Raw genomic sequence first — 12,841 nt, 5'->3', positions numbered from 1 at the left:
GTGTGGTAACAAAAATCTCTGGAAAATGTTTCCTTATTTTCCTGAGAAAGAGCAACATCTCTTCATTTAGCGTTTGGATGTGCTCATTTAACAGAAGGATTTAATAGAATAACAGAGTTGGAAGGGACCTTGGAGATCTTCTAATCCAACTCCCTGCTCAAGCAGGAGACCCTATACCACTCCAGACAAGTGCTATCGAGTCTCTTCTTAAAAGTCTCCAGTGATGGAGCACCCAGAACTTCTGAAGGCAAGTCATTCTAGTGATTAATTGTTCTCAGTGTTAGAAAAATTCTCTTTACTTCTAGGTTGTTTCTCTCCTTGATTAGTTTCCATCCATTGTTTCTTGGCTTGCCTTCTAGTGCTTTGGAAAATAGGTTGACCCACTCTTTTTTGTCGCAACCCGTCAAATATTGGAACAGTGCTATCCTGTCCCTCCAGTCCTTCTTTTCACTACATTAGACATACTCAATCCCTGCAACCGTTCTTCATTTGCTTTAGCCTCCAGCACTCTTAATCATCTTTGTTGCTCTTTTGTGCACTCATCTTGACTGTTGTTTCACGTGCTCAGGCAGAGCCACAGAATTAATACTTGTACATATGATACCCTCTCAGGTCTCATTCCTCAGCATGTCGATTTGTTGGCCATGCCAGAAAAGCCACCAAGTTGGGGCTGATCACTGTCTTTCCTTTCTAAATGCAAGAAAATGTTGCTTACATATATCATTGTATAAAAAGATTATATAAATCCATAATCATCTAGAGCAACTTTGGGAGTTTTCTAAAACTATTCAAAGTTGATAATTCCATTGTCATCTTCCCTTAATTGGCAATGCAGAGCTACTGCTCTTTAACCTCATAAAGCAGTTCAATAAAGGTATATCAGATTTTCTTTCAAAGTAAAAAACATCCACGAAGTGACATCTTATAACTAAGAAGTAACTATATTGGGTAGTTTTATAATTCTAATAATGTGCTCAATATAGGCACAGTCCTCAGGCAAAGTCACTGGATTTCATATCCTTCTATTTCTCTTATCAAGCTACTTAAGCAGTGATTGTGATGCTCAAGTACCATCCTTTCCATCTTGGGACAAAGGCTTCTACATTGCTTTTCTGATGTCAGTGAACTTGTACAGACAGAAGTTCTAGTGCTATTATAAATTATCAGGATTAGTTCACCCCCAACTATCAGAATTATGGCTGCCCAGGTCATCAATCTTGGAGATCCATTTAATACCACTGAGATCTTATGAAATGTTTACTGTTGCATCAACTACCTAAGATTTTTCATGGTGGCAACAGGTACCTCAATATTTGAGAAAAATCCACTTTGTAACATCGGCTCATGCTACTACCCATATATTTCCCGTGTTTCATGCCCTCAGGTAAATTTTGATCTGTTGATATTGGTGCTTTCTACATTGTGTGGCTCAGAAGCAGCAACAGAATAAGCACTATGGCTTGTTTTATTTCAGGTTAGACCACGGGTCGGCAACCCGCGGCTCCGGAGCCGCATGCGGCTCTTTCAGCCGTCTCCTGCGGCGCCCAGCCACGTGCAGTGCCCCCCCCAAAAAAGTAGGACTCAAAAAGTTGAACCAATCAATTCAAACTTCTCACGAAAGAAGTTTGAATTGATTGGTTCCACTTCTTTGGTTTGTAGGACGCTGTTCGCCATGGGCTCAACATAGACGGGAGGGGGGGGAAGACAGCTCCGAAGGGAGATAGCCCTGTAGCAAGAAGCCGGCGGTCCGAGCGGAGCGGCATGGAAGACCTACCGGTCAGTGTGGGAAGCTCCAGTGTTGCTGGTGAGCAAGGCTTGGCCTCCGCAGCCCAGTTCCGCTCGCGGCTCGGGACTGGAGACACCGGTGGCGCACGGCCCGGACTGTCTGTGTTGCCATGGGACCACCCCCCTGCGGTGCCAGCTAATGCGGCATGTTTCCAGCGGCGAAAAAGGCCTGAGCGGCGGCGGAACAAGATGCTGGGCAGCACGAACTGAGCACGGTCTTGATAAGCAACAAGCCAAGGCCCCGCATCCCTCCTGCCGCCGCTTAGTTCGTGCTGCCCAGCGTCTTGCAATCGGTTGGAGAAAACAGGTGGATAGGATTGCAGCCAACGATAGTAGGACGTTAGAGCCGCCAACTCTGGTCTCCACCCGGGCGGGCAGGTGAGCGAAACCCCGAAAGCTTTTGTGTTCCTTTGCAAAGAGAAGATGCCGATGGCGCATGGCCCGGGGGAGGGAAAGACAGTTCCGGAGGGAGGCAGCCACGCAGCCAGAAGCCGGCGGTCCCAGCGGAGCGGCACGGAAGACCTACTGGTTGGTGTGGGAGGCTCCAGCGTTGCCGGTGAGCAAGGCCTGGTGTCCGCAGCCCAGTTCCGCACCCCGATGACCAGCTGGACCAGCTTTCACTGCTTCTTTGCAAACGAAGGCAAAAGGTTTCGGGGTTTTGCTCGCCGCTTAGTTCGTGCTGCCCAGCGTCTGCCTGCCTGCCTGCCTGCCGGCCTCCGTGCTCCTTCCCCGAAGCATGCAATTGCTCAGAGCCCGTCCCAAAAGGTGCTGCTTCCCTGGCAGGAGCCGAGTTTGCAAGCCTCGTTGGCAAGCCGGGAAAACCGAAGGTCCGGAGGGTTCCCTCCTGCTGCGGAGCTGCAGTGCCTGGCCGTGGGCTGAGGGGGGAGGGGTGGGGGGTATCCGGGGCCTAAAAAGTCCTCCAGGACAGGCTCGGGGCCGGCCCTCTTTCCCCGGGTGCAGGAGAAGGGGAGGCGCAGGCTCTCCACCTGGGNTGCCCGCCCGGGTGGAGAGCCTGCGCCTCCCCTTCTCCTGCGGCCGGGGAAAGAGGGCCGGCCCCGAGCCTGTCCTGGAGGACTTTTTAGGCCCCGGATACCCCCCACCCCTCCCCCCTCAGCCCACGGCCAGGCACTGCAGCTCTGCAGCAGGAGGGAACCCTCCGGACCTTTGGTTTTCCCGGCTTGCCAACGAGGCTTGCAAACTCGGCTCCTGCCAGGGAAGCAGCACCTTTTGGGACGGGCTCTGAGCAATTGCATGCTTCGGGGAAGGAGCAGGGAGGTCTGCAGGCAGGCAGGCAGGCAGGCAGACGCTGGGCAGCACAAATTAAGCGGCAAGCAAAACCCTGAAACCTTTTGCGTTTGTTTGCAAAGAAACAGTGAAAGCCGGTCCAGCTGGTCGTCGGGGCGCGGAACTGGGCTGCGGACGCCAGGCCTTGCTCACCGGCAATGCTGGAGCCTCCCACACCAACCAGTAGGTCTTCCGTGCTGCTCCGCTGGGACCGCTGGCTTCTGGCTGCGTGGCTGCCTCCCTCCGGAGCTGTCTTCCCCCCCCCGACCATGCGCCACCGGCGTCTTCTCTTTGCAAAGGAACACAAAAGGTTTTGGGGTTTTGCTCGCCTTCCCGCCCGGGTGGAGACCAGAGTTGGCGGCTCTAACGTCCTACTATCGTTGGCTGCAATCCTATCCACCTGTTTTGTGCAACCGATTGCAAGCCAAGCGCTGCCTGGTTCTGAATTAATAGCTTGGGGGGGAGCGTGAAGCCCACTGAACTGCGTGATCCCAATGACCGAGCTGACTTTGCAGGAGCCTCCATCGGATTGGAACTTTCCTGTCCGATTGAACTTAGTTAAGGCAGGGCCGTTCTTAGTGTGGTGTTCACATGTTAGTGGGGCTGACTAGTTCTCTGGCAAGGGTGCCGCGCTCCGGCCTTCCTCCAAAGCGCCGTCCTCGGAGGGGTAGTTCAAGGCACCACTTTCAGCCGGCTCCTTTGGCGCGGCCCCAATTCTGCTCCGGGGAAATGAGGGCTGGGCGGAGTGGGGCAGCGCTGCCTATCTCAGTCACGTGGAGGGCCGTATAAACACCACCAGATGGCTCCGCAGTTACCGCCGGGGGAGATGAGCAGGTGGTTGCTCCCGCGGTCACCTTCCCGCTGCTATGGAAGATAGCCTGGTCTGCACCTTTGGGGGCCTCAGCCTCCAGCAGCCCTGCCGTGCCCAAGGCAAGCCCCCCCACTCACCGCTTCAGCAAAGGGGGGAGAGCAGTCTTTTCCGAGGGGAGGTGAAGCCAGGACGGCAGAGCCGTCCATACCAGAGCTGGATGTGTTGCCTTAGGCTCCACTCTTCAATCAAGCCCCGTTACGGAAATGGGTCCAAGTGGCTCTTTCACCATTTTAGGTTGCCGACCCCTGGGTTAGACTTTTCTCTCTTACTTAGATTTATCATTCTAAATCTACCTTTTCTCCAACTGAAGAAAGGCCTTATATTTAACAACTATTATTCAGCTAATGATTTAGATGTAGACTTCAAACAATTCCAACTACTGAAATAAGATCTGATATTTTAATAGCTCGTTTTTAAGCCCGGGTTAGGGTTGCCTTTCCTCTCTTGTCTGTGGGATGACAAATAGTGTTTCATTTTTCAGTAACCTTGCCAGGCTATATTGATAGATGCTACATAAGGGCAGTTCTGAGTATGTTGGTCTTTGACAAAAAAAAGACTGAGAATATACTGGGATGAAGCGTATATAATGAAGCATAGCAAGACTGCATAGCACATACCATCATTTTTCCTGGTGAAATGGCACTTTTGCTCATTTATTTCCTTAAGACAAGCAAATGTTAGTGTTCTTTTTCTTACAGAAAGTTCAGCTTTGTCAAGCCAACAAATAGTATTACAAAATTTCTTGCAAGAGTATATTCAGTTTTATGCTTGGTCCCATTCCTTGGTTCCATCCCAGGTACCACATCTTTTAGCAGAGGATTTCCCTTTTAATGATGAAGGCTTTCTTCATTATACAAAGGTGGTGCCATGAAATGAATGTAGAAACTGAAAATGGAAGGGTATGAGATAAAAATGTTTAGAAACTCTACAGCATAACAGGTCTTACTTTTCAGAAATGCTTCCTCTCTTACCAGTCACAAGCATCCTAAGGAGGACACCGTTCAATCTGCTGCAACAATCAGCTATTCCAATAGTAAGGCAGGGTGAGTTGTTAAGAGTAGATGAGATTGTACTCACCATCTAGTTTCAGCAAATGCTCTAGGATTGTCATTATGCTGTAAGAGTATCTAGTCTGGTCCACTCTCAGCACATGTCAAAAGTCTTCCAGACTATATTGGTTAGGGCTACATAAATAATCTGAGAGAAATCTCTGTACTGGCCAGAAGTATTCTGAAGCACAGAATTGCTTCATTCAGTTGAACTTGAGTGGCCTTTTAGTTTGACAGAGCAAATCAGAACACTTCCGTGACCATATCAAAATAAGACTATGTTGCTTCACTACAACCAAGTATGAACAGTGATGAACAACACCACTACAGTCTTTATATAGGCAAACATAGTAGACCTAGTTTCTGCTCTTTCTAGTAGTATTGGTACTTCAAGGGGACAGTGATTCAATTTACAAATAGCAACAAGCATCATGCAAAAGCACTATAGTAGACATATAACACTATCTGTTATCTTCATCCCTACTTTTTAGAATGGGAATTGTCAAACTGGACCATGTCCAAGATGATAAGGGATTTAAAAGAACAATTTATGAGGAATCATTAGAGAAGACTGCAGGAAAACATGATTATTGTGAAAGGATTTGAAGGAGGATCATTGTAGAAAGGTGGAGAAATTTCCAGTATTGTGCCAGAAGACAGGAGACAAATTGGGATTTCAACTACAAAAGAAGTAGATGTTAGTTGGAATCAGGGGGGAAAATTCTTTATTCTTGAACTATTCACCAGTGGAACAGATTATCCTGTGAAATGGTAGACTCTCCTTCACTGGAATTACTTAGGCTGGATCACCATCTATCAGGAATGCTGTAATTGTGGATTAATGAGCTAAGAGGTTTGACCAAGGTCTATTGAAATCCTTATATTCCACGATTCTATGAATAAAGATTTTGGCTGCCTCAGGAAGTTTTCTACTAGGATAAAAAAATTGCAGTTCATTGCAGGATTAACTGCTGACTCTGTTTAGTTATATTTTCAGTTTCTTTTTAGTATAAGATCTTTCATCTCTCCATATGTGTTTTCTAGTGATCTCTCTGTAGATCACCTGCCAGTTAATTCATGGAGCACAGACTAATTCATCCAAACACAAAACATTTCCTTAAGGAACTAATTATTCTGTTTTAGTCTATATTCTTGCAGACGTTCCTGACTCTGAAGTAGGGCTTGTCAGTAACTATTACTGGTTTTGATCTCAAGTCCCTTTCAGCCCTGCAGTTTTCAGAGTAAAATGAACTACTTTTATCTTTTAAAATAGCCTTAGATCAGGGGTCCCCAACCTTTTGGGCACTAGGGCCCAGTTCGGTGGAGAGAGATTTTTCCGCGAACCTGAGGGTGCGTGGTTTTGTGTGCTGCCTGCATCCTGTGGATGGGGCTTTGCTTGTTTGTGCAGACCGGTTGTTGGCATGCCACAGCTCGGTACTGGTCTACAGACTGAGGGGTTGGGGACCCCTGCCGTAGATGATTGGATGGTATACAAAAATTAAAAACCAAATAGAATAAAATTCAGCAATCCAAATAACTAAGGTTGGAAAAAACAAACATTATATAAGTCATCAATTAACTAGTGGAATTTGCTCACATCTTAGCCCAAATGCCTAGGAGAAATTCTTTGTTTAGCTGCTTCATGAAATTGCTAGAAATAAGTCTCTGATGACAGCAATGCACTGTCTATATGGAAGCAATTTCAGTAGCTTCCGTATATTTGGTGGTTTCTTATATACAATCACAGTATTCACATTTTCCCACATGGTAGACAACCATTTTAAAATATTAGCAATTATAACTGTAGAAGCGCATTTCTAAAAATTACTCAGATAATCCTGATACAATGAAAAATGAAATTTGATTGCCACCCTTCTTAATGATGCTGGATTGCCAGTCTACTGATTATGCTGGATGATGACTCATGGCAATAGAATTCATAGGTTCTGTATTCTGATTTCATAAGTTAATAAAAGAAAGAGATTGCTTATATCCATTGTTATTTGAAATGTAGCAACAGAGAAGAGAGCGCGAAGTTAGAAGACAGCAAGAACGGGAACAAAGGAGGAGAGAACAGGAAGAAAAAAAACGATTGGAGGAGCTGGAAAAAAGGCGGAAGGAAGAAGAAGAAAGGAGGAGAGCAGAGGAAGAGAAGAGAAGAGTGGAGAGAGAGCAGGTAAATCTGAAACAGCATGAATCAATTATGTATGGTTTTCCTTCCTTCCTTCCTATTAGTATAGGAAACACTAAGGAAATGATTGGATACAGTTTAAAAAAGTATCTTCCATTGATCTGGTGTCTTCATTGTGTATTATTAGTATAGTCATTCCCTGTCAGTGTAGCCACACATTAAGAGCAGACTAGTTTGGGGAACCTGGTTAGGAATATGGGAAAATCTGAACTAATGTTTTATGATGGATTCCTGATTCCGGGCAGTAAGTTTCTTCCACAAGTCGCAACATGTAAGTATAGTAATAGACTTACTTTATCTGCTTATACTGAAGCAAATGACTTAGTTCAATGGTTTACATGCATGTATTTTTCAAAACTTATCAGTATTTGTTCTTGAAAATACTACATTAGTTTCTCAGTCTCATACATGAATTTTGCCTGTTTGAAATATAATTTGTGTATATGACAGAAAGTAAGGATATTCATATTGGAAAAAGTAATTTTCAGGAAATATAGTAAGTACTAAGAACATCACTGTGCTATTTAAAATTTATTGTATTCTGCTGTAAAGTTTATTTGGGCTTTGATGTCAAACAACATGTAATATATAATGGAATTTTGCAGAACATGTAATAATAGAAACGTTTTAGACTTGTATGAAATACTGCACTTAACAGTCATTCATGTAGTTTAGCTTCCCTGAACTTGGTATCTTCCAGAAAGTTTGGAACTGCAATTCCCAGAACTGCTGGGTGAGAATGCATTTGGAGGGGCTAGATTGGGGAAAGTTTGTCCCAACTTAATTTTGGGAAATACACATGCAGAAACAGTCACTCGTATAAAACAGATTAAAAAAATTGTTCTCCCTGAGTAACTTATTTGGGTCTTAGGAAATCATATTTTCATGTAGCTGAAGAAGTGCATCAACCATCTGCCATTATTGTTTGCATGCAGCTAGAGAAGTATTGTTAACACACACTCTCCAAAATGTACAGATAGTCCATGATTTACAACCCATTTGTTTAAGAACTGTTCAAAGTTATGACACAACTGAAAAAAGTGACCTATGACTGGTCGTCACACTGCAGCATCCTTGCGATCATGTGATTAGCAGTCGGCATGTGCTTACAATGGTTGCAGCGACCAAGAGTCATATGATTGCCATTTATGGCCTTCCCTGGTCTATGAGCAAAATCAATCGGGAAACCTGGATTCACCTAATGATTACAGTATTTGCTTAATGACCATAGTAAAAGTCATAAAATTAGGTGCACCTCACTTAACCACATCACTTAGTGGTGGAAGTTCTGATCCCAATTGTGGTCAAGTGTCAAGGACTACCTGTATTGCTGGCATTGATAGATTTGTTAAAAAAAACATATTGCTACAAAACGTTAACTCCACTTAATTCTGGGTATGCAAGGATTGTATAACTAGCTCCTATGCACCTTTTTTTGTTTTGAAAGATTTCAAGCAGTTTCATTTTGCCATTGCATTGCGTTATTAATTCCTTTTGTGTTCATTGTCTTTTTCATGTGTGTTTGAGTGCATGTGTTTACTTTTCCTCATTAATTCGCACGATAGGATGTTCTTAGCTTTGGATATGTTGCTGCATATTTTGACTTGGCTTAGGAATCCAGACTTCTGGAGTGTCACTGAAAATGCATTTGGAGTTATATCTTTCTCTAGTGGATGTCTGTTTTTTTATGTTCTGTCATAACCACCACATACTTCAGATTGGCATTGTCTGTGTTGATGATGAGGCTAGGATCAATTTATAGTTGAGGTTAAGGTTCCAATTGAGAGATTTTTTTGATGGAAAGCTTGCAAAAGGGATGCCTTAACTAAGCCTGGCTCTAGCTGTTGCTCATGGTTCATCACAGGTGCAAAACTAATTATTTTATTAAAAATGCATGTGACTTTGTGTTGGCTGTGTTGATAAGACTTGCTAGTATTAACTACCACCCTGTTTTTAAAAAATCATTTGCTTGTTTTTAAGTCAAAATTCTACAGGCAAGATTAATTTTTCCTACCCCACATTTCTTCTTCTTTTCAGTTAATTTTTTGGAGGGAGGGTTTATAATGGATTTTTTTCTGTCCTTACTTTAGCTGATAGGGTTTAATTTAATTGTTCTTTAGGTAGTCCCATTATTAAATTTATTATTGAATTGTCACCTGAAGGTGAATTGGGATAGGTGGCATTTTTGTTTTTCTTTTGTGTGGTGTTGTACTCAGGTGCTTTGGATACATTCCTGTTGTGAACAATTTTATTGCTGGGTAATTTCTATGTGACAGGAGTATATCAGGCGACAGCTAGAAGAGGAGCAGCGGCACCTGGAAATTCTTCAGCAGCAGCTGCTCCAGGAGCAGGCCATGTTACTGGTAAAGCACTGTATCTGTTTTGTTAGTAGCTACTGTATGGGATTGCTTTCTCTGACCGGTGTCCCAGATTGTCTTTAAATGGACACAGCTGAACTTTATGCACAGTAGAGCCTGGCACAAGAGCTAATCATCCTACAGTGTATTGGGCTGGCAGACCTATGTGAACCATGCTGTATGATAATCTGACAAGCCAATAAGTGAAGTTTTTTCCCCCCCTAAGTTAAAGAAGTTACAGTTTGGAATTGACTTTCTGAACAACCTTTCTCAAAAGAACAAGAGTGCAGGCCATGTATTTTATTAAATATTGGATATAAAAGTCAGGGTACTGTGTTCTTTTTGGCCCTCCCATTTCCCCCACCACAACAAAACCACTCTATCCTTCATGGCAAAATAGATTTATGACTGTGCCGATCACAATAGTTTAAATAATATTATGCCTGTAAGTAGTGTAAAATGCTTTATAAATTAGGGGGAACCTTGTGCTCTATTTGAATGTAAATTTGAAGTTTGGTATATTTACTTACACTGCAACTGCAGCAAAATGTATAATCACCAGAAGATAAGCAAGTGCCTGCCAGCATGTTGTTCATATTTTGACCTGTTCTCTCAAAGGAATACAGATGGCGAGAGATGGAGGAACACCGACAAGCAGAGAGGCTTCAACGTCAGTTGCAACAGGAACAGGCATATCTTTTGTCACTTCAGCATGATCACAGGAGGCAGCAACAACAGCAACAACAACAACAGCAACAACAGCAACAACAGCAGCTCCAGCAGCAAGAAAGGAATAAACAAAACTATCATACCCCTGAGCCTAAATCCCATTATGAGCCTACTGAAAGGCCTCGGGAGGTAAATTCTGTCTGAAATTATTAGAACCAGTACTGTTTTTAAAGTATCTATCATAATGTATATAAAGACCACCTTCCCATAAGAATGTCAAGAGAGGAAGATGAGTGTGTCCCATTACCAGTCTTGGAAGAAAAGGACAATTTTTAAATATACTTTTACAGAATGTATATAATTTCCTTTTATAGAGCACAAGCAGGTAGCATGTGACCAATTTCTATGTTTGAGGATTACCCAGGAAAAATACATTGGGGACCAGCAATTTAGCCCATAAAATCTCTTCACTTCTCATATAGCATTCAAAACAATAGGTAAAATAGCTATATTACACTAAAGTCACATGAAATTTCTTAATTGCTTAAATGCTGTGTTGCAGTCACTTCTGAAGAAAAACCTCTAGTCAATGTACAAATCAATTTGCTTAACTTTTAGCAGTGACAGGTCCGTCGTGACTGGTAAGATTTGGATTAAATAAAGCCTATTAAGATGGAGAGGGAAATATCTCATTTATGTTATTTTATATATTTTATGGTCAGAAATAACAGGTCTTCTACACACCATTCATTAGTGATTATTGTATTGTGGCATAATCTATACTGGCCAATGGCCTCAATAAAGATTTTATATTGTATTAATTCATAATAAAACTGATGACAATGTGATAGTTTACCAAATAGTTTCATGGATGTAAAACCATGTTTTGGGTGCAACTTTATTGCTACATTAAAGTTTTGAGAACAACTTCTAGAGAAATTTGAAGATTGCTCTTAAGGCTTAAGGAAGGTCCAAGTTTTAACAAGCTTCAACCTTGTTTAATTTCAAAGTCCAAATAAGGGTAGCTAACTACTGCTACTGCTGGGATAATTTCCACTAAAATACATTTTTCTCAAAAAAGCCATGTGATAATTTGTGTTGTCTGCAGATTAACATTAATCATACCATGTTGAATTGATGCTGGACACTGACCATTATATGGAAGAAAATGTATTTATTTTATTGTATTTACAGTATAATCCATCCCAATCCCAAAGAGCAATGGGCAATAGTAGAGATGAGCATACTGTCATATTGAGCTGAGAGCTACATAAAGCTTGAGATTCTAGATTACTAGTGTTATTTGTAGTGAGTGCAATCTGTTTAGTTGACCAGAAACATGATACTTGTAGTTTCTAAATTTCTAAAAATCATCTTTTCATTATATCAGTTGATTCCACATATGGCTTTTTTTCTTTCCAGGTTGATGACAGATATAGAAAGAATAATCAGAGCTCCCCAGAAGCCCAGTCTAAACAGGGAAGCAAAGTGTTAGATCCACCAGTGCCTTCAAGATCAGAGTCCTTTTCAAATGGAAATTCCGAGCCGGTTCAGCCATCATTGCAAAAACCAATGGAATCACAGGTAAAATCCTTGTGAAATGTATGATGATGAGATCGGGAGAACAAAGAAGAGTTGGGAAGTAACATATATGGAAACCAACAGATTACATTACACCGGTATTTGTATGATGCCATAAGAGAAAACACTTTTCCATATTTGTGTGTGAGGGACTCTCTTATTGTTCTCCCTGGTAAGCTAACACTTCATTGACATATACTCTCAGTAAAAAATATATTTTTCATATCTTTCCTTGGCATTTCTTAAAATTGTAGAGAATGTTATTTTTATTTCATTCCTTCTGAATTTGACATTTTGAAAGAAAAATTCTATCTACTGCTTTTCTATTTCATAAAACTGACTTTTCATCACATGGATTAGCAGTGGTTAAAATAGAATCTTACCCCTGTTTAATGCATTTTCCTACAATTTTCTTAAGATAATAGTTGAATTAACTAGGGTAAAGGGACACTATTTCTGCCTCAGGGACATGTTCAGTTTCTGAAAGCCTTGAATCGAGTTCCCAGAATCCTCCAGAGGTTGCTACTGGAAGGCTAGTGTTAACTATCTGACTTAATCATTAAAAGTATTAATTCATTCCAACTTAATTAAAGAGAAATGAAAATAAAATAATATTTAATTTTGTTTCTATTCTCCATTTAAAAGCATACTTGCTCTGGCAAAATGAAAATACTGAATGAGAATTTTTTCAAGCAGGTGGATTCAATTTCCAAACTTAAAGCAGTGCCCAAAGATCAATCAATGTGTGATCAGTTTTCTAATACAGCTTGCTTTCTCAAGATAACATTGGAGAGACAATGATCTCTCCAAGAGATTCAATAATATAGGTTACTATGTATTTAAAAACAATTATAGTGACTGGATTTTTGTATAGATCCATCTGATAGGTTTGTCTTTATAAAACAATATGTGATTGTTGACAATTGGCAATAGTAAGTCAAAAAAAAAATACCATATGGTCATTGTAATTGTCAAAAATACCTAATTATTTCTGACTAGGAAAATCTTTTGGAAATTTTTGGGGAAAATTATGTTAAGAAAAAATAAACTAGTT

General features: G+C 41.8%; 1 protein-coding gene across 1 annotated transcript in view; it reads left to right on the top strand.

Annotated features, from left to right (window-relative positions):
* MAP4K4 (mitogen-activated protein kinase kinase kinase kinase 4) overlaps window positions 1–12,841 on the top strand; it is a 131,201-nt gene that overhangs the window by 85,507 nt on the left and 32,853 nt on the right. Inside the window, exons 14-16 of the mRNA XM_029283950.1 lie at window positions 7,004–7,165; window positions 9,457–9,543; window positions 10,249–10,395. Of these exons, the coding sequence (XP_029139783.1) occupies window positions 7,004–7,165; window positions 9,457–9,543; window positions 10,249–10,395 (396 nt within the window). The remainder of the gene's footprint in view (window positions 1–7,003; window positions 7,166–9,456; window positions 9,544–10,248; window positions 10,396–12,841) is intronic.

This window comes from Protobothrops mucrosquamatus, unplaced genomic scaffold (assembly GCF_001527695.2).
Source record: "Protobothrops mucrosquamatus isolate PMUCROS unplaced genomic scaffold, P.Mucros_1.0 scaffold295, whole genome shotgun sequence".
Lineage (NCBI taxonomy): Eukaryota > Metazoa > Chordata > Lepidosauria > Squamata > Viperidae > Protobothrops > Protobothrops mucrosquamatus.
This window is presented reverse-complemented; position numbering and strand designations above follow the sequence as displayed.